At 37.3% G+C, this 23129-nt stretch overlaps 1 protein-coding gene across 1 annotated transcript in view; it reads right to left on the reverse strand.

The window, feature by feature from the left end:
- TTC28 (tetratricopeptide repeat domain 28) overlaps positions 1-23129 on the reverse strand; it is a 607700-nt gene that overhangs the window by 302138 nt on the left and 282433 nt on the right. Inside the window, exon 3 of the mRNA XM_039225918.1 lies at positions 7331-7478. Within this exon, the coding sequence (XP_039081849.1) occupies positions 7331-7478 (148 nt within the window). The remainder of the gene's footprint in view (positions 1-7330; positions 7479-23129) is intronic.

The following is a 23129-nucleotide window of genomic DNA, read 5'->3' on the forward strand; positions in this document are numbered from 1 at the left end:
CGGAGGATGGGAATATTAAGATCTGATATTTTCAGCTTTTACAGTGGAAGGCTGTAGGCTGAATTATAACAGAGAATTCCCAAAACACAGCACGAGGCTTCAGACACAGAGAGCCCAAAGTGACTAACAGCCAGCAAAGATACCATGCTTCAGCTGGTGATTTTTCTTTTAAACATGGCAACCATGGCCAAGTTCAAAAGAGGAGCCTTTGAATCAAGCCGCTAAAACTACATAACAGTATAAAGAAGACAGAACATTGCCACAGCTGGAGGACTGAGGGAAATACCTAGAAGTTTACCCCTGCCTCCCCCAAAAAAAAGAAAAAAAAAAAGAAACCTTCAATTCTACAAATTTTCAGTAAAAAAATGAAGTTGGAAGTACAAGAGGTAAAAGATAAAATTTCCATTTGCAGTATTAAGAAAGGAGAAAGTAAATACATTAAAAGATAAATTAAATGCAAGCTCATATACAGTATATGTTACAAGAGTTTGGAAAAGGGAGTGACTATTAAGGGTAATCAGAAAGCTTCATGGAAGCATAACTTGATTAAATAAAGAAAGAGTAGGTAGGATTTAGACAAGTCCTTCTTTTTTTTCTGAGAGTAGAGGGTATTTTAAGCATAAGTTTTGTCCCTAGCAAAGGTCCTGGAAGAAAATAGGTATATGGAATGATACAGAATGATGGATGAATAGGCCAGCTGGAATGGACCAGAGAATATCATAAGGAAGGAAGCAAATGTAGAATAATGGAGAAAATACTTAGCTAAGAATAAAGAGACCTGGATTTCAAAGCCACACAGCATTGGTCTCACTTTGTCAAATGTATGGATTGTGATTCTGGTGATGGTTACATAAATCTCTATGTGTGATAGATATGTGTATGTCTATATATATTATGTACACGTGTGCGTAAATTTATACACATATGCATACATGTGTGTACATCTATGTATGTGTGCAGATATATACACAAAAGTCCATTTCACTTTATGTCAATTTAAAATTTTTAATGTCAAATGTCTCTACTTTGGGTGGTAATTATGTTTCCATGGCCCACACTCATTAGTCAGAAGTTCTAATTATCAGGTGTGCATGCTTTTGATAAATAAAAATGGTAGGACAAGGTTTCCTAATGTATAAAAAGTACAAGCTAGATTAGTCATCTCAGATTCTTTCCAACTCTACTATTCTATTATTCTAATTCCTATTCTAGAGTAAATGAAGGCTCTTAGTAAAGGGACTAATTTTGTGATTTTATCAGGCGAGGTAAAACAGAGATTTAGCAGCCTATAGGTCTTAACATGTTTTTCCTTCTAGAAACTATGCATGATATATGGAATAGCCAATGTTAAACCAACTACATAAGGATGTAGAGGCCTGCAACAACATTCACTGAACACCAGTTATTTACTTTCCAAATGTATAGCCTTTAAGAATATAAGATGAACAAAGTCACATTTCCTGACATGTGAAGAGCTTGCAGGAACATCATAGAGAACATTTATAAACAATCACACTTGGCTAGGAGATGCACATTTATCCACATATCACCATCTCTGGATTTGAGATTTAATGTCTCTGAACACAACAGTTCCTCTCAGTGGTATGGCACTTCTGTGTCTAAAGGAGTCCAACAGTTTATATAAAATAAAAAGTTAAATGACAAGAAAGAATTGTGTCATCATTTAAACATCAACATTTTTTTACTAATATGTAAAATAATGATACAACTCTTAAGCCAGACTTCTTAGCATTGGTAGAATTCTTAGCATTCTCCTTTCTCAAAGGACAAAAAGGCTAACCCTACTCATGTAGGTCTGAGAGTTCTTTCCACAGAAGTGACCTCTTACTAGAAATTGAAGATATAAGTGGGTACCTGGGTGGTTCATCCTGTTAAGTGTCTGACTTCGGCTCAGGTCATGACCTCGAGGCTCATGAGTTGGAGCCCAGGGTTGGGCTCTGTGCTGACAGCTCAGTCTGTAGCCTGCTTCGGATTCTGTGTGTGTCTCTCTCTCTGCCCCTCCCCCGCTCACACTCTGTCTCTCTGTCTCTCTCTCTCTTTCTCAAAAATAAACATATAAAAGAATTTTAAAGAAGAAATTGAAAATATAAGAACTAGTGTTTTTCAGGAACTGCAGGTTGTTTCATTCTCGTCTCCAAGATCTTGGAAACGAGAATGAAAGAGAGAAAAGATCTCTTCTACAAAGGAGGCTCGCCTCTATCCTGTAAGCAATGGGGAAAACAGACTTACAAATAAGAGAATGACTTATCAGACTTACATTTTAGAAAGTTCATTCTGGGAGGAAAGCATGGACTGGTTAGGAGACATAAAAGCCAGAAAAACCAGTTAGAAGCAAAGTCCTGAATTTTCAATGACAAAACAAATGGAGAACAAGGGATAAATTTCAGACATAGTTAGAATAAAAAAATTATGGACCTTGAGGAATAAATGCATTGAACAGACACAATGCCTTATTCCAAAGGAATGATACTGTACTCCCCATCTCCAGTGGATTACCTTCAAGGTAATTAACATTTTTACAGACTTGACTTTGTCTACAGCACTATGAAGACCTTCTGGAGCCTTCCAAGTTACCCTTATACCATTTCCATACATACATTAAAAAGGCTTCAATTTTCCTAAACACCTAGTGATACCACTACCAATTACTCTTGGATATACCACTAAAATACAGCACTGAGCTGCAAACCTGGAAGACTGAGAGAAACAATCCTGAAATGAATTTCCAAAACTGACCCAGAGAGAACAGCAACTACTGAAAGGTAAGAGAGTAAGCAAAGTATGATGAAGGTAAAGTATTCCCAAAAAAAAAAAATTAGAGGTAACGTTCATAACATGCACTTCATTTTAATTTTCATATTTTCTTAGGGTATTTCCTTAAAGAAGAAACTAAAAGCCACTGGGCTTGTCATAAAAGGAGAGCTATTGTATGATTCCACTTCCAAGAGGTACCCAGAGTAGTTAAATGCATGACTGAAAACAGCATGGTAGTTGCCCCGAGTGGGGAAGACGGGGAGTGGGAAGTTATTATTTAATGGGGATAGAGTATCAACTCGGGAAGATGAAAAAGTTCTGGAGATGGATGGTGGTGATGATCCCTTAACACTGTTAAACGGACATAATGCCACTGAAATGTATCATTAAAAATGGTTAAAATTGGTCAATTTTATGTTACATATATTGTACCACAACTAGAAAACTTTCAGTTTATACAAAAAGTCAAACTTAACCCTCCTCAAAAAAACAAAAGGAAAGAAAAGAAAACTGACATGTTTAGCACTTTGTCTAAGCACTTTGTCACATTTTCCCAGGTTTGTGTGTATAACACTTCCAAAAGGATTCAGAGGCCTTCCACAGAAATAAAGGTAGAAAACACAGAAGTCAGAATGGGTAGAATACAAGGAAAAGGCAATAAAACTCAGCATATAGACAAGGCCTGGCCCAGTTCCTCAAGATAGCCAGGACACTGGGCTCTAGGCTTCATGGAAGACAAAGAAGAAGGAAAAGATCACTTTAAAAATTCCCAGACCATTTAAAAAATTTTTTTAATATTTATTTTTGAGAGAGAGAGAGAGAGAGAGAAAGAGAGAGAGAATGAGTGAGCGAGGAGCAGAGAGTGAGGGAGACACAGAATCCAAAGCAGGCTCAAGGCTAAGAGCTATCAGCACAGAGCCCGATGTGGGGCTTGAACTCACAAACTGCGAGATCATGAATTACCTGAGCTGAAGTCAGATGCTGAACCAACTAAGCCACCCAGGTACCCCTAAAATTCCCAGATCTTTTAAATAAAAACATACCCACACACAGGAGAAATGCAGCTCTTCCTGGCACTGAGGGCTGAGACCACATTTCCCAGTGAGTGCTCGGCAAGAGGATCACGTGTACAGTACAGTGTTCATTCCACTCCCACGACACTGTGCCTGTCGTAAGTCCAAGAGGAGGCTTACTACGTGCACTCCTCAGTGAGGAGCGTGTCACACCGAAGCAGGGGAGGTGGCCTGCAAGGACCAGTTTATACTTTCTAGGGCTGGATTCTCAAAACAACATCAGGAGGCAGATATTGTCATTTCCCTCGGTAAGGACCGAGGTGTACAGAAAGGAAGCAACCTTGCTCAGTCAATGAAATAGCAAACGGCAGCATTGGGATTAGGTTCCAATCTTTTTTTTAACATAACATCTCAGAACACAGGCCTCCTGTGAAGTGACTGCCACCTAAAAGAAAATCAGAGGGAAAGAGCTCACCGAGGGGGATGGCAATTAGGCAAATAAAAGGTGAGCCCCAACTTGACCCTGAGAGAAAAGCTTATACATTCAACAGCCATTTTCCACCAGCACTCCATAAAATTAGCTTCCCTGGGTCCTCTGGAGCTGGTAGAAACACCACTACAGGTGATAGCCCATAAATGTAATAGTCTCTAGATTACCGAATTAACGGGAGGAGAGAAAATATACACAAGAGAACCCTCAGCAAGAAGCAGTCCTGGCGTCTTTAGAGGAACAAATAAAGGTAAACTCAATCTCACTTTATAATTGTATTACTGAATTTGGTTGGCAATAGTACTATGCTGTTCCTTTCAAATTTGCATAAACATTTATAAGATATAATGCACTGAGATTCTGACTGTCTAAAAAGGAGAAACAGAAAAGAGTGAAAGGATAACTTGAGAAGTCATCAAAAAGAGCATCATTTTATATTTATGCTTACTTTTGCATTTTCATTAACGATTTAAGGAAATATATTATATTATAAGGATAGAAGTATATCCACAGGAGAAGTAGTTTAACTGATCTTTTGGTTGGTGAACATGAGTGAAAACATAAAAATAAAGTAAAACAGACTTATTAATTCAGTTAGCAATATCAGCAACACTATAAAAAAACAAGTAAGTTTCAATATGGATAGATAGAATGTAATTATGTGGGAACAGGGGCATATCAATGCAGACTGGTCCTAACTTTAAAAATAATGAAATCCTGGGGGCACGTGGGTGGTTCAATCAGTTGAGGGTTCAACTCTTGGTTTTAGCTCAGGTCATGATCTCACGGTTCGTGGGTTTGAGCCCCTGCTTGAGATGCTCTCTCTCCCTCTCTCTCTGCCCCTCCCCTACACATGCTCTCTTTCTCTCTCAAAATAAAAATAAAATTAAAAAAAGAAGAAACTTTGAAACTTCCCCAAAAGGCCAAACCACAGGGATCCTGTGCACATCACTAGGGTTTTGATTCTTTACAGAAGTACCTGGATTAGGGGGCTTTCTCTGTTGTGTTTAAGAATTATTAAAACAAAAACAAAAACAAAAAACAATGTAACAGATCAAACCTATAAGTAAAGTGACCCAAACTACACAGACACACAACAATGGCAGGAACTCAGAAAGCTGCAAGAGGCTAAAATAAAAAAAAAAAATTAAAAAAAAAAAAAAAGAGGCTAAAATAAACAGTGGCTAGAAATGAGTGGCAAACGATGACAGATTTTGTGAATTGCAACCATATGTCAAAAAGAGAGGTCATTAAGATGTGACATGGCACACAGAACAACACCGTGCCAAGGAACAGCTTCTATAAAATGCTGATAAGAGAAGCCCACCTGGAATAGGTACAGCGGTAAAGGCAAGGCTAAAAATAAATGAGATAAATCAAATCGCCTTAAGGAAAGAGAAGAAAATACTGAAGTGCTCCAGGCACCTGTAAGATGCTGCTTTCTCCAGGGTCAGCCTTAGGTCATTCAGGATAGGACAGGAAAGAACTGGCACAGAAAACCCGAAGGGGGACAGCAGCACTGAGCTATTTCTCGCAGTGCAGGAAGGTTTTCTTACATTTATCTAAACAAATTGCTTCAAAGGCAAAATGGTGAGTATGATTCTGCTGATCTCAACACATTCAGTCCAATATTCTAAGGCAGCAGCAGAAACACCTCAGAATAAAGAAGTGGTATCTTCAAGAACTAAATAAAATATATATATGTGTATATATATATTTTTCCCATGTAAATTACTTGCAGAAGGGTGTAGGGAGAGAATGGGAAAATGCCAGAAAATGGCAAGGAGAGACAGATTGATTTTTGTTGTTGTTGTTGTCCACTTCCCCCACCCGCCCAAGCCCTGGAGCTCCAAAGCGCATCTGTTCTAAGTCAGAGTTTATTAACAGCAGGTCCCCCAGTGGGAGAAGCCATTAGGTTCCTACAAGCAAAGATTCAGCTTTGTAAGGGGTTATAAAATCATATGAGGAGAGATTTCCTTGTCACTCTTTTTCTAAAACATGAAATCTTCAACTTTCAGGAAAACATTTTTTATAGCTATGAAGTACCCAGAGACAAAGTACCATTTAGTTCATCAAACTTTTACTTAGCTTTTATTTTGAGCCAAGTAGTGTACGGGCCAATATATTAAAACTATATAATGCCACAAATATTTTTTAAACTAAATAAGGTATCTAGTGACACTGCCATCAAATTTTTTAGGTTCATTCAGAAACATACCATTTCAGAGACAAAATAAGTTCTGCTTGATATAATCTAACTACTACGGAATATTATTAACTGTCCACTATTTGCCATCAATCTGCCTTAGTGTCTCCATCACTGCAAAGATGACTATTGGTATAGCCTTTAAGCCCAATCTGTCCAAGAGCTCATTCGGCAAAAATCAATCTTCCTCAAAGTGAAATCAATCAGTTTTGGGCCTAAGAACTCATCCAACCTTTGTACTATTTCCAATCCACTGTTTTTCCAGAATACCAATTGGTACAAAACAGAAGTAACAACAGGAGAAAACCATGTAAACTAGTTCTTTTTTTTCCCTTTTAATTCAACATAGTTTTTTCATGTTCCTCTGAAAAATGTTAGACACAGCCTAGTGTTAGATACATATTTCCTGTTCTGAAATACTAGAATATACGATATCTACTCTTCTAGATGGCATATTGGTCCAACTGTGCAAATCAATTTACCACTAGACGTGTTGTGATTCAAAGGTGCAGAATCTCACAACTATTTTTTAAAAGTATTCTTTGGATAACCCTGAAATCCAGAAAAGTTAATTCATTCACACTAGTCATAAAGTTAGTTTACGAAAAATTTTTAAAATAGAATCCAAGTCCATAAGCTTCTGGGCCAGCGTCCTTACCAGCATCCTGTTCTGACTCATTAACATCAGCTATTGTAACAGTGATTCTTGATCTTCCTTTGTGTAAAATATCAAATCTTGGCAAACTGATAACCTACCAATTCTCAATGTCTTGGTCCAAAGTCTTCAAAGGCTAGAAATGTCCTACTTTAAATTAGTGTCAGACCAAACACTTTCATCGTATTTACCTCTCATGGGAGATTTCATGGCCGCCTCTACCATGCCCACCAGAAGCTGGAGACTCTTGGGGTCCTGAGCCAGGCCGGATGCAAAGGCTGCCAGGGCATCGGCATGGCGTCCCAGGTACTGGAGGGCAACACCCTGTCGGAAGTATGCCTGGAAGAAAGAAAAGACAACACATGTTTTACTCATATACTATGTTCCAAGAAGACTGATGGTGATTTTTTATTAGAAAAACTGGTCAGCAGACATAAGACTGACATCGTCCTGGTTTAAAAACTTAGTAAATAGTTTGAAATCAATTCCGATTATCAATTCTGATAAAATGTTAGCATACTTCTTTCAAGGAAATGAGATTTAAAACCTTCACTCTTTGGGGCTCCTGGCTGACTCATTTGGAAGAGCTTGCAACTCTTTTTGTTGTTGCTGTTAATAATTTTTTTAATGTTTATATATTTTTGAAAGAGAGAGAGACAGAATGTGAGCAGGGGAGGGGAAGAGAGGGAGACACAGAATCCGAAGCAGGCTCCAGGCTCTGAGCTATTAGCACAGAGTCCAACACAGGGCTCAAACCCACAAACCGTGAGATCATGACCTGAGCCGAAGTCAGACGCTTAACCGACTCAGCAACTCAGGAGCCCTGAGCATGAAATTCTTGATCTTGGGATTGGGAGTTCAAGCCCTATGTGGGGTGTAGAGATCACTGAAATAAATTTTAAAAGCTTAAACAAATTTTTTTTAACTTTCACTTTTGTCACTTCTAGAACATTTATTAATTTTATGACATTCTTTGGCATTTATTTACAAATCCCTTTTAAAGTTTTTTTGATAATTTTTTTTATTTATTTATTTTTTTACAAATAGTTTATTGTGATAATTTTTAAAATACATTTTATCCCACCTTTAAGCTCTTCTAAGACAAAGTATTTGGAAATTTCTTTATATCTCACCAAAGCATCTGGTACAGTGTAAGATAAATGAGAGATACTCAAATTCCGATTATTTCAAATTTTCCTCTTTTCTATAATTAAAGGGAAAAATCAATGTGTGATGGTTATTAAGATAATTTTAATAATGAGTGATATAATATGGCTACATTTAATGTGGTGTTTCAGACATAATATTTAAAAGCTGTTATCTAAAATATGTGTGCTTTGCTTAGAAACAAAATAAGATTACTGGCCTTTGTGCTCTTTAATTGGATTAGTTTAAAAACTAGTATTACAGATTCTGATTAGAAGAAAACATCCTTCCTTCCAGCTAATTGCAGAAAGGGCCAGAAAAATTAATAAAATATTTAAATTTTAGAATAGTCTTAAGAACATGCAGTTTGTTTTCAAGCACGGAGTCAAAAGAAGCAAAGGAACAAAATGTTACTAGTATATAACCAGGTAAGGACCTTGTACCTGATTAAATGATACATAACAATGACATTAATGGGGCACCCGAGGGGCTCAGTCAGTTGAGTGTCTGATTTCAGCTCAGGTCACAGAGCCTGCTTCAGATCCTCTGTCCTACTCTCTCTTGGCCCCTCCCCCACTCGTGCTCTCTTTCAGAAATGAAAACATTTAAAAAAAAATTGGGGTGCCTCGGTGGCTCAGTCAGTTAGGCATCCAACTTCGGCTCAGGTCACAATCTCAGTTCATGAGTTAAAGCTCCGCATTGGGCTCTGTACTGACAGTGCGGAGCCTGCTTGGGATTCTTTCTCTCCCTCTTTGCCTGTCCCTCCCCCACTTGTGTTTTCTTTCTCTTTCAAAATAAATAAACTTTAAAAAATGTTTTAAATGACATTAATATATTCATTGCCTATATGGCATCCATTTCTAAAATACTTGGCCTCCTATTTAACTTAAATACTCTTCTTATATGTTTGTAACACAAATTTAGCGTTTTCAGTCCATTATACTTTGAAATTGTCACCAATTGTATTCATGGGCTCTAAATGAAGTTTCAAACAACTCCTAAAACTATCACTCAATAGACTTAATACATAATTTTATATATCACATACACACTGAGAGAGAGCACTTATCATGTTTGTAAAACATATGTACTTACCTTATTTTATTTTTATAACTACCCTTTGAAGTAATTTAAGACAGGTAATAGTATTAAGTGTTTCTATTAAGAAATAATCCATAAACACAATGAATCCTCAATTATGGGCTATTCAGACTTCTATTAAACTACCAGCAGCTGTTAAAATTCAGACCCTAGTAAGACAATAACCGTAAATGCACTTTCATTACTAATTCATAGGATCACTTCCTTCCAATGGACTCAGCCACTGTTTTAATCTTTAATGTGTTTATAGACATTTTTCACTACCCTCTGTATGTCACATTTTAGGTGATTTCTAGAATCCAAAAGGTAATATATAATACATTCCAAATAAAAACAGCTATAGTTTAGCATTTTTAATACAGAATTTCTAGAAAATGTGAACTGAAAAAAGTATAGTTATTTAACATATATACATGTATATATGCCAAAGAGTTGTAAATTATAATTATTATTTATGGAAAGAGACAAAAATCTCTGGTTATTGATTTCAGGTGTATATTTTAAGAAACAGAAATCTATTGTGTAATCATTTCAATTACAATTACAATACATGTAAATCAAATCATGCTCTATATATCTTAAACTTAATAGTGCTGTTATTTTAATAAAATTGGGGGGAGAAAAACACACAAAAATCTTACCGTAGTCTCAATGATTTTTGATAACTTCTTGTATATTTAAAACAAAACATTATCGTTCATTACTTCACTAAAAGAACAACCGATTTCCCTGTCAGACAATGAAATCACTGAAAAGTATGATTTATCTATTCCGTCTATGTAGGCAAAGTCCAGTGTTAAATGCGAGTTATGGTCTCATGTTTTACACAGCCGTTACACAAGAAGAATGTGCCTGTTTTGTTTTCTTAGAGCACTCAGAAATGAGATGCGAAAAGGTACGACTTGGCCATGCTGCCCACAACCTGGCTTCCTTTCTTTAGAAGAAGGTTTCAAAAAGAGATGTAAGAGAGAAGACTCAAAGGTGTCTCTTACATCCCATCCCTCCAGAATCCCCAAGTCAACTTTATAAGATTTCCTCAGTGAAAAGCTTAAAAGTTGTATCCCTATGAAGACATAAGCACAGTTAGTCCAAACTCATAGATATGGATGTCCCCCATATGATATTTTTTTTTCCATATGATATTCATGGCACGTACAAATAGCTGTTGAATAAAAATTAGTTCTCTTGAATAAACTATTTGTAAAAAAAAATTAGTTCTCTTGTACTTTTGTGAGAGAAATGCCACTATGGAGTTCACTTGATGACTGTGGGTTACTGTGATCGAATAAAAAGAATTTTGCACAGCACGCCTGGCATACAGTAAGTACACAATAAAATTAGCTATTCTGATTATTAGTTAATGAGAAAAGAACCACAAAAAGAATACACAATTACAGGCTGACAGAATATATGGAGAGTCTAATAAATATTTTAAATATTTTATTATTCAATATAATATTATTCAATTCCTATCCATGCTTCATTCACTTCTCTCCTTGTTCCCTAAAAGACTGTTTGCAACTGGGAGCCCATTGCTTTAAGGCACCCGACAAAACTCAAAGCACTCAACTAAGACAAATTAGTATTATCAGGTCTTGGGAGATGAGGCAGCCACCCGCAGTATCCTCTGCCAGTCTTTTCCAAAGCAAAAGTCAAGATGTGCTGAGATTCACAGCTATTTCCCACAGCTTCAAGAAAATTGACGTGATCTGCGGTAGTCTATGATCTGCGTAGTCTATCTGCTTCTCCGCTACTGGTTCCTGCTACTACTTTTTCTCTTACCATCACAGATTTCACAGGAAGCTGCTTCATCTGGGAAAGGGCAAATTTTGATCATTTGGGATTGAGCAGAGGTAATACATGAGCAGCAGCAAGGGAAGGTGGGGCCCAGGAAGCCAGGTTGAACACTTGTTGCCCAACCAACCTCAGATAATACACCCCTCTGCCTCACCAACCCCCTCACATACACCACATTCTGGCCACAGGTTATGCAGCAGAGGGAAAGGGAAGGACAACGTGGATTCACTGCTGAGAGCACCTATACATACCTGAGAACAATGGTTTTAACTTAAAGCTTTAGCTAAGAAGAGAAACTTAGAGGGAGTTGGTGAATGCATGGGACTAAAGGCGAGATGCCTAGAGTTTCAAGTGTTGGCAGTCATTCACTTCTTGTTGTTCATCACAAAGAACCCTCAATGATCAGTTCATACATGCCACTAAATGACCTCACAAATAATACAAATACAGTTGGGTTACCAGAATAAGTTTCTATGCTTTCTTCCTTCTACTAACATTCCCTAAAAATCTATAGCATCAGGCACTGTGATGTGTACCACAAATAAAAAGAAACAGTCAGGACTCTTAGCTTCAAGCAACTCAGTCTAGAGGGGAAGAACATGAAAAGCTCTCAATATCTTGACCACTACCCGCAGTAACCACATACTTACAGGAAGGGTTTATAATATTTTAGCAGTAATGAAAACATGTAACTAATGACCAAAGTATTTATGTTCTGTTGTTAAAACTGTAGACATTTCCTTTTTTATTATGTGGCCATTCCTCTCATCTCAGAGAGTTTGCAATGGACTGAATGTTTGTGTCCCTCCACATTGCTACGTTGAAACCTAATCCCCACCCTGATGCTATCTGGAGGTGGAGTTTTAGGGAGGTGATTAGGTCATGAAAGTGGAGCCATGAACAAGATTAGCGCCCTTATAAAAGAGACCCTAGAGCTCCCTTTCTCCTTCTGCCATGTGAGAATGCAGCAAGGAAATGGCCCTTACCAAACACCAAATCTGCCATCACCTTGATCTTGGACTTCCCAGGAAGCAGTAAATTTTTGTTGCTTAGGCCACCCCACGTATGGTATTTTGTTATAGCAGTCCAGATGGACTAAAACGGGGCTAAAGTACAAATACTCAAAGACTCAACATGGGAAGCAGTAAGTTATTCATCCTTCTAGCAGCCCTGGAGTTTGACTGTAAGCCTTTGCCTTTACTTCCAACATTCCATTTCTGGTTTCCAATTCTATTTTTTTTTTTTTTTAATGTTTATTTATTTTTGAGAGGGGGGAGGGGCAGAAAGAGAGGGAGACACAGTATCCGAAGCAGGCTCCATCCAGGCTCTGAGCTTTCAGCATAGAGCCCAATGTGGGGCTCTAACTCATGAACCCTGAGATCAGAACCTGAGCAGAAGTCAGACGCTTAACCGACTGAGCCAACCAGGAGCTCCTGGTTTCCAATTCTAAAACATCACTAACTCAGTAATAACATAACATCCTACTCTCCCACAGCTCAAACGAGTGATGAGGTAAATTACTATGTTTGTAGGTTTATGTGTATATTTAGGACATAAAATATAGAACAAATACATGTAATATATAATGCTACACAAAGCTATATTTGCTTACATGTACAATCTATTACTTAGTTCAATCACTCATAAATATTCTGCTTTGGTTTAATCAGTACTTTCTTGTGTTATACTCTAATATTCCTAATCTATCTTTCACTGAATTTGAACATTGTTACGTTTTCTAAAGAATAAATATGTCTATAACATGGTGATATACCTGCTAGCCAATCATACCCCCTGCTACCACATCATCACCACCTTTTTCAACGATGTTTATAAATTGTGTAACTATTTTACTGAATTTTCCTTTACTATTTTATTTAAAAATGAGTCAAAATAGGGAAAATAGAAATGCCAATTCTAGTTTTTAAAAGGCAGCCGTATTAATCTATAATTTAACACAACTGGTTCAAAATGAAAATGATTACAGGGTGCCAAAGCAGAAAAACTTTTCACATCCCTGGATGTACACAGAGCAACTAACTATGGCTCCGTTGTGATGGCAAAGAATAAAATTAGAGAATATGCAAAAAATGATTCTTAAAAGGAAAAGCCTAAATTGAGATTTTGCTTTTTAGTTATCTAGAAATTAACACTTTCCACTCACTGAAGCTGTCAATCTCTGGTTTAATACTATCATACTTAATATTTTATATATTTGACTTTCATATACTTCTTCAGGAATGCCTTGTATGGGAAAATAAAAGACTATTACTCAAAACAGATATGCATATGAGCAAAATGTAAATATTCACACATTACCTAACATAAGATTTATTATATAATATACGTTATATATGGTATCACAAAAAACTGTGATATATAAAAATGAAGGCACAGGACCCATATCCTTACTAAGTTTTCACCATCTTACATCAAATAGGCATCTGTATGGATATATAAATGCAAATTAAGTTTGTTATGTATATTGTTATGTATGTTTCCCTTAGAAAAAGGGAGAAAAGGGGTGCCTGGGTGTCTCAGTCGGTTAAGCACCCGACTTCAGCTCAGGTCATGATCTCACAGTTCGTGGGTTCCAGATCCACATCAGGCTCTGTGCTGATAGCTCAGAGCCTGGAGGCTGCTTCAGATTCTGTGTCTCCCTGTCTCTCTGACCCTCCCTCACTCATGCTCTGTCTCTCAAAAATGAATAAACATTAAAAAATTTTTTTAAAGAAAAAGGTATAAAATAATAGAACTTTTTGCAGTAATAGAACTGTTCTCTACTATCTAATAATGGTAGCCACTAGACAGCTACACTTGGCCACTAAGCACTTGAAATGTGCCTAAAGTGACTAAAAAACTAAATTTTAATATTTTATTTCATTTCAATTACTTGAAATTTAAATAGCCACAAGTGGCTAGTAGTTACCACATCGGACAATGCAGTTCTAAAATTAGGTCTTCTTCTAACAACAGACCTCCAAAAACAAATATAAACTGATAAATTGAAAGGGGAGATAATTAGGGGGGCCTAGGTGGCTCAGTCGGTTGAGCATCTGATTCTTGATTTTGGCTCAGATCACAATCCCAGAGTTATGGAATCAAGCCTCATGTTGGGCTCTGCACTGAACATGGAACCTGCTTAGTATTCTCTCTCTCTCCCCCCTACTCTGTCCCCTTCACCACTCATGCTCTCTCTATCTAAAAGAAAAAAGAAAGGGGAGATATTAAACAAGACAAATAACTACTGAACTAAAGCTCTGAATGACAGCTATGTGCCTTACTCCCAAGGCATCTGTGGTGAAAGAGGAACAACTCTTTAGGTCGACTTTGGAATCCTGTCCTGATAACTTTTTAGCTGTGTGCCTTTGGCCAGAGCACTTAATTTAACTTCATCAAACTTCATGTTTCATTTCTACTTATAGAAAGGATAATAATGATGACCTCAAAAGGTTGTAACAACGATTGCTGACTGATATCACATGAAATATAAACCACAGAGTAGCCACTTTTTAAAAAATTGAACAGAACTGAATTTTTCACTGTTACTCTTATTTGGTATTTGCTATTTAATCAAGTGGCTCATCTGCTTCACCAGCTTTTGACCAGGAATCACCTTTGGTGAAGTGGGTGAGGGACTGACAAAAATTAGACACAAAACAAAAATTAATGATCATAATGATTACCTTGTGTCACTAGGGAAATAGTTAACTTGTTTGGCATCTTCTGTTTAAGAAGCCTGTAAAGTAGGAAATGAATTTGAAGGAAATTTTAAAATCAGAAGTGTTTCTTAAAATGTCCACACTTTGGGGCACCTGGGGGGCTCAGTCAGTTAAGCATCCAATTCTTGATTTCAGCTCAGGTCACGATCTCATGACCTCGATCTCATGACCTCACAACCATGAGATCAAGCCCCAGGGGGGGGCCTGCTTAAGATTCTCTCTCTCCCTCTCCTCTGCCCCTTGCTTGTTCACACTCCGTCTTGCTCACTTTCAATCTCTCTCTCAAAAAAAAAAATGTTTATACTTCGGCAGTTGATTGGGTAAGCTTCAATTTTCTAGTAAATTCATTATTTGGGAAAACATCATATGCACTTGAAATAAGGTCCATCCATCCAGGTGAAAAAGAGGAAAGAGGTGGCATAAAATAGATGACCAAAAATCTATCTGTAGAAACATGAAACAGTCTTCCAGAGACTTTATACTGATACACTGATTATGAGAATTACAGGGTGCTGTAAGGCCCAAGCCTGACACCTATTTTAGAATTAATGAGAGCCCTGCCTTGCCACAGCAGTCCTGCCACTGTAAATCATCATTAAGTTCTATGGCATATATTGAGGTGTTTTATTTCCCCCCAGGTTTTCTAGTGGTTTGTTGAATTGCTAACCCTGTGCCCTGCACAGTGCTTTCCACAGTTTATCACTAACCCTCATGCTATCTTGCAAGAAGTTCTTACAATGCCTATTGCACAAAAGAAGGTGGCGATGAAACTTGCCCCAAATCATACAGTTAGAAAGTGAGACAGACCCGCTGCCAAACTCTTTTCTCTTTCCAGTATTCCACACCACCTCTCTGATAAAAGAATTAATGGTGTGCAATTAACCTCTAAATCAAGGTTTTTGTCTGGGAACTCTTATGCTCACAAAATTCACCCTATAGAGGCAGAAATGAAGGAAAATCAGAAATGACACAGAAAATTTATGAACATGAATATTTAATCTCTATTCCATTAGCAACCGTTGATTGTAGAACAATTTTTAATGAATTGAATGGAGGAAAAATTCATTTCATTAACCTTTCATATAAATGTATTATTATTGAACCAAACAGGCCACTGTACTTGCAACTCAGTTCGATGTTAATTAGATTACAGGCATGAGGCTTTAAATCATCGTGAAACAAAAGAAGCCATCAGCAAGCTTCTCAGCCAATGCTTGTTTGTTTGGTGGCTAAAATGGATTTTTACCTGCAATACAATTTGCTAGCATTCTTTCATTTTCTGACATTTTCAAGTGAATTTTCTCTTGCTTCTGTCTGCCGACACTTTATATTAAAAATAAAAATAAAAATAAAGAAAACCTTGAGAATCAGCAAAGAACACATTCTTCATGCAGCAATATGTTTTACCTGCTCAGCTGGGAGTAATCATTCCTATCTCTCCAGAAAACTACACTTCTATTTTTTACTAGTCTGCCTGATTATATGCTGAAAGCACATGCAAGAGATTGGAAGCTATTTTAGCAAACACCATTATTGAGGGTGCAACCCAGAGTCAGAGGCCCAAATGGCCTAAACATAATGTTCTAACCAAATCTGCAGCTGTGAATTTTTTCCCCAACATTGGCTCTGGGTTCATTTAATAATTTCTAAAGGAAATCTGCTCTCAGTCCTGATTGTTTCATATTGTATCAACTATTTCCCCAAATTAATTTTTAACTAATTGTATCAAAAGTGTTAAGGTAAAAAAAAAATTACAAGGAAATCATATTGTAAAAAGAAATTAGAAATCTGATAAGAAGTTAAAGAAACGATGAAATGACAAACAGGAGTTAAATAACTAAGTAGGTGTCATTTTCTAGTGCTGGAGGGACTCCCATTGTTAATGTTTATGTCAGATTATAAAACGTGTATCCCATCATCTGGAGTTTCTCTTCTAAGCTTTAAAAATAAACAGTGAAAGAAGTCTGAGGTCCCCTAGAGCAATGGTTCTGAACTTTCCATATCTTGTGCCTTCACTCGATGGGTGTGGCATAGGAGGGGTGTAAAATGATGCCAAGAAGAAAACCAGAGAATTTCCTGAACATTCTCCAAGAAATCATCTGGCTTTCACATGAGTTCTATGCCCCTACCCTACCAATCTTCTCCTAATCCTGGAACACAGACTTTGTGTGCCTTCACACACACACGGCCTGGTCCTGGGGAATGCGGTAAGACCAGAAGCAAAATGGAAAAAAAATAATGGTGGGGAGAGAGAATGGTGGTGTGGAAAAACAGTGAAGCCAATGATGTGGGAATTAAAAAAGACTGAGTTCTCACCTACCTGTTGGAAAAAAAAACACTTGGCATCTCATAATATAGCTACACCTAAACCATGACAGATTAATGGGAATCCATTCCTTCCAGAAAGCAGCCTATCAGAAATGATTGTCATTAAGTGCTGTATATCGGGATAGAGGAGTTCTACCTAAGGTTTCCATGAGCAGATGAAACTCCACCATTAGTTTCCATGATTTTTTTATCAATTGCTTTCCTCATAAAATTATAACTTACATGGGAGTCCATAGCATTCTACCATGGAGAAGGGCAAAGCTGTACAATGCCATAACACATTTCCTGAAAGGTCACATTTATTTGAAGTTTCTGGAAGATAATTTTTTTAATTAATGAACTTTATTTTTAGAACAGTTGTAGATTCACTGCAAAACTGAAAGTACAAAGAATTCCCATAGTGGCCATTGTTCTGACACACTCAGAACTTCGCCTGCCATCAACACGCTGCCCCATAGTGGTACTTACCCTTTCTTTTTCTTCTTTTACAATCAACAGGGAATTATTTTTACACAAGAAATTCTAGAAGACTATGAAAAGCTCACATAATTTTTTAAAAACGAAAACATAAGGAGGGGTCCCTGGGTGGCTCAGTCGGTTAAGCTTCCGACTTTGGCCCAGGCCATGATCCTGTGCTTTGTGGGTTCAAGCCCCGCGTCGGGCTTTGTGCTGACAGCTCAGAGCCTGGAGCCTGCTTCAGATTCTATGTCTCCCTCTCTCTCTGCCTGTCTCCTGCTTACACTCTGTCTCCCAAAAGTAAATAAACATTAAAAATTAAAAAAAAAAAAACCAAAAAGAAAACATAAGGAAATGCCCATCTTCATTCTGCCAATAGTCCTAATCCCTGGAACAGCCCCTCTCTTCTGACTTCAGGTGTTTGGCAAAGCAAAATTTGAGAAGCATTGTGTACACCACAGGCAACCTAACCTTTGTCAATGTCTTTGGCTGCTAGCTCACAGGAGGAGTCTCCAGAAAAGAGCAGGAATTGTGGAGAGGGACATGAAGAGGGTGACATGAGCAAAGGGGTGAAAGCAGAGCCAAAAGTAAGAATACATGCCCCCAAAAGGGTTGCGCAAAGATGTCACTCATGTTTTTCTAGGTGACAAACTTCACTGCCTCTATCTTTCCCCTTCTTATATTATGTAATCTTTCCACACTGGTGCATGTGTTAGGACAGCACACAGCACAATGGAAAACAAGAAAAAGGAAAATGTTTGCCTTTCGATACCTACTAGCACAAAAATATAACCATTATATTGTTTCAAAAGAGAAGAGGGTTCCGTTTCTAGGCAAGATGGAGTAAGCATCCAGTACTTCCCGGTGGATACAACTGTATCCTGGAAAGACTTCATGGAACAGCTCTCTGAGGACTCTGAACAGTAAATGGTACCCGATGAATTAAGGAAAGAGTTCAGAATTCAAAGTAGTCCAAACCAGCAATGGGTTTTCCGTTTTGTTTTGTTTATTCTTCCCATCTGGTATTACCCGGGTTGGATTCAAAAGCAGCTCAAAATAAGGAAGTACTCATTGGATTCAAACAGAAAACACTCCAAAAAAAGTCTCTTCCATCTGCTCAAAGAAGCAAAAAAGAGGACTCCTGAGGGTAAGAATGGAGAAAACCCTGTGTTTTAAATCTTCTTTCCATTCTTTCCCAGTCTAAAACTCCAGGCAAGTAACAAGGGATAGCAATAGCAGTGGTTGCTGGACAGGCATCCCAAATTCTGATGAAGGGGACCCTTTTCTCTGGTCCCAAGAGTACAGGAGGCATCCCAATGCTTTTTTTCTTTTTCTCTGCCCTCATATAGAATTGATGCCTCATACAGAAGTAATGATGGGATATGCCTGGCAAAGCAGGGAAAACCCTAGCTTGGGCTCAAGAAGGGAGCTTTTGAGAACAAACCCATAAAGGGGTGTTCTGGACCTGACCCTAAAATAGTACAGGGTCTGAGAACAAAACTCTAGGATATAAACTACCATCTAGTTCTCAGACTGGCCAACAGGTGATACATACATACAAAAAGAAAGGTTTTAGTTGGTCCAAGGGTTGTAGGTTATTGTTAAGCTGATTAACAAAAAGAAAGGCTTTAGTAGAAATTTCTAGAAAGGTTCTGAAAACTTAACTTGACAACCAAGTTGTTCCAACTTTAACATTGGAACCAAAGTCCATAAAACATGGGTCAGGGCTTAGACCCTGAACCTAACCAGGTCAAGTGCTTATTAAAACAAAACAACAAAAAAACTCTGTGAGCTAATCTAGCTTTCCCCTTAGAGAAGAAAATGGCTTTTATTTTATGGTTGGAAAAACTAAGGTAAAGAGGTTCAAGTTCACAGTGCCATCCTCTGAGCACATTACCCCTGTGAACAGGCAGTTCTTTTTTGCACATATTATTTACAGAGACTTTAATCCTGAAAGGGTTTATGCCAGGGATTCAGGTTTCCCATTTTCTTTCTTTGTTTTTGTTTTCTTAGGTAGTTATTTATGTGACTGTCCTCCTAACTAAATGGACCAATCTGGGCATAAACCATTTTCTCATTTTCTCTGCTTATAGAAAGGAATGGTTTATTTCAGCACTACAGATAACATCTTGAAGTCTCAGGAGGATGACAAATTGAAACAGTCTCTTTCTTGCCTAACATTTCTTACCCAAGAGTCAAGTGATGATGTTAAGGAACAAACCTCTCTTCTCCTGACAATTTGCACTTATTTTCTTAATAGCCCTGCTAAGATTCAATGAATTTCAGTTTGCTTAGAGCCTACTTAGTGCCTGCCAACAGGCACAGGAAGCTCTCATTCATCAGCATAATAGTCCTTTTGGTGATGCATTCCTACTGAAATTATGGCAGCAATTCCAAAAAAGTAACAGCAGAGATGGGCAAATGAATTCTCTTTCAAAAAGAGCCATCAGAACAGCATAGCAGTTCCTACATAACAAGAAACTTAAAACATTATTTTGGTTGAGAAATGTTTGGAAATTTCATTCAGGTATATGAACATAATATAAAATGTCTAATGGGATTATCTATGTTTTACAAAATCATCTGAAAACAAGCACAACCACCCAAAACAACTATATAACTCTAATAATAAACCTCGGTCTTGGCAATCGTGCATAAACAGTAACATTCACAGTCAGCTGGTGCCTGGCTTGGTTAAACAGTTCCAGGTTAATGCTCTTCTTTGACCTGGTAGGGTCTTTTGCACCACATAATTCGGCTATGCTATTTGACGGGTACCTTTTGTTGGAACACCGATGGATTCTGCATATCTCTTGAACATTACAAATTGCTAACATTGGAAGCTCCCTGTATCAATTAAGCTCTCTATAAAACTTTTAGACTGAAACATTTTCCAGTATCCTTCATTGACGAGTTTCAAATTGCAGAATCAAAATGATTTCACATTTTTAATTACTTTAATCTTTGGTGGGGGGTTTTTTTCTACAACTATATCACCTTCTATCAAAAATGTGTTCTCCATCTACTGTGTAAAAATGAATTCAGTGCTATAAGACTATATAAGAAGAGATCATTAAGCTCAGCTTTCAGAAAACATATAGTCAACTTGGGGAGATATATAAAAATGTACATTAAATAATTAAGGAATTATTTCAAAGCAACATACAAACAAGTGCATGGAAAAACTGAATGTGGGTCTTCCCCAACTTACAAAGGAACTATCTTCTAAAACTTCACTTTTGAGTCAGTTGCTCAGAATATTTTAAGCATTTTTACAATAAAAAGAAATTATGCTGCAAAGTATGGTTATATTACCCAACCAGTTCACAATGACCTACTTCAAACAAAATGTCCCCGGACCACAATTCTAGCAATATTATGGTAAGGATCAGAAATGGAACTGATATTTCTTAGTATGTGGCAAGCTCCTTCACATAAGTCATGTTATTTAGTCTTAATAATCCTGTAAGATAGACTATGTCTTTCTTTAAAGATAAAGGTCCTAGGGCACCTGGGTGGCTCAGTTGGTTGAGTGTCTGACTTCAGCTCAGGTCATAATCTCACAGTTCATGAATTTGAGCCCCACATCAGGCCCCATGTTGACAGCACAGAGCCTGCTTGGGATTCATTCATTCATTCTTGCTCTCTCTCTCCCTGCTCTCTCCCTCCCTCTCTGCCCATGCCCCATTCATGCATTCTCTCTCTCAAGTAAATAAAAAAATTTTTTTAAATAATTAAAAAAAATAAAGATAAGGGTCTTGAGGCTAATAAAGGTTAAGTCAGTTGCTTATAAGTAATAGTTTATAAGCACCAGAACATGGATTCAAACCCAGAACTGTCTAACTCTGAAGCCAGGTCTCCATTCCTATAGCATGCAGCTTCCCGCTAGAACAGTTACAAGGAAACACTTTTTCTGTGCTCCAAATGGGAATGTCAGGAATACGTTCCACAGACGGAATGTTCATGAAGCACAGAAACAATGCCTTTTCATCTTTGTATCTCCAAGGTGGTTATCTGACACAGAATCAGGACCCAATGATTACTGAACGAACAAACAAATGAACAAATGAATTAATGGAAAGTAAGTTCTTTCAAAGCAGGGGTTATTTTTTATTCGTATCTATATACATACAACCTACCACAGAGATATAATGTATCCATCAATAAATATTAACCGAAGAATTCCATTCCACTAGCAACCCTTCTCTCATTCTGCTTTTCCTAAATTTGCAATCCTGGAGGCATCCTCATTCATGCCTTGAATTCGATGTCTTTCAAAATCTCAGTTCTCTCCTTCCTTTGCTCAGACGTTGAAATCTAGAATGACTAAATCCATATTTACATCTTTTATGTGGCTCAGCATCGTCCCCAGCCAGGACAGAAATGAATTTAACCTAGGAAGCTTTACCCATAACGCTCTTGGATCTCGGAGTTTGAAAAAGATACACTGACCCTTGGGGAGAAATTATCCAAACTAATATCAATGAAGTGGATTTATCCTGTCCAGAGGAAATGCAAATGTACTTGGTTGCATCAACTTTCTGAAACTACACTTCTAAAGCAAATTAAGAAACGCATTTCAAGTTGTTTGAAAGGAATGTTGGCTGACACTTGCAAATTAGTCTTCTATGGGAGAAGTAGCTCTAATTCTGCAGCTTATCATTTCAAATGATCTTAGAGATGAATATTCAGATCCTACATCAATTTTTAATGTAATGGATAGAATCCCCAAAGCTTAAAAACTAGGTTCTATTTCATACTTGTCATTCTCTCTACCTTCTTTCAGGATACATTAATTTTTTAATAAGTTCTTTTAAGTAGCTCCTAAGATACATTTTTAACCACTACAAGTTCAAAACCGATATGCAAAGCCCCTAATTTAGTTGATATCTTATGTAAAAATCCTTACTAATTATAAAATTGTGACCATAATTAAATAAAAATATAGAAGTGATGGAAACGCAGGTTCTGAAACTCTCACACTAAAAGTCCTTGAAAAAAAAAGACAAATCATTTTCTTAAGCTCCCAGATGAACACATTTAATATCCTATACCAACCATGTTGATTATTTTCAAAATTATCCTGAATATTATTAATGGCAAAAGTTAACCTACCAAATATCCTGTAATATTGATAAGTACTCTCTACAGACATGGCTCCGCGATTCCAGTGTATACACTTCGTGAAACAAGAGAACCAGCAGTACTTTAAGAGCAACAAAATCTTCATCCCCTTTAGCACAACTGGCTCAGCGCACTGAAAGATAAATACTTGTTTTTAAAACATACTTTATATCTACATGTAAATGCCTAATTAATCCTAATAATTAAATGCAACCACTAACCACTTTCTTTGCAAGATCTCTTTTTTATTTCCATAAACTCTGGAATTTAATGGAAATCATTGTGTCATTATGGCCAACGTAATAAATGCCTATTG

This window comes from Hyaena hyaena, unplaced genomic scaffold (genome assembly GCF_003009895.1).
Source record: "Hyaena hyaena isolate Hyena2069 unplaced genomic scaffold, ASM300989v1 scaffold_19, whole genome shotgun sequence".
In the NCBI taxonomy this organism is placed as follows: domain Eukaryota; kingdom Metazoa; phylum Chordata; class Mammalia; order Carnivora; family Hyaenidae; genus Hyaena; species Hyaena hyaena.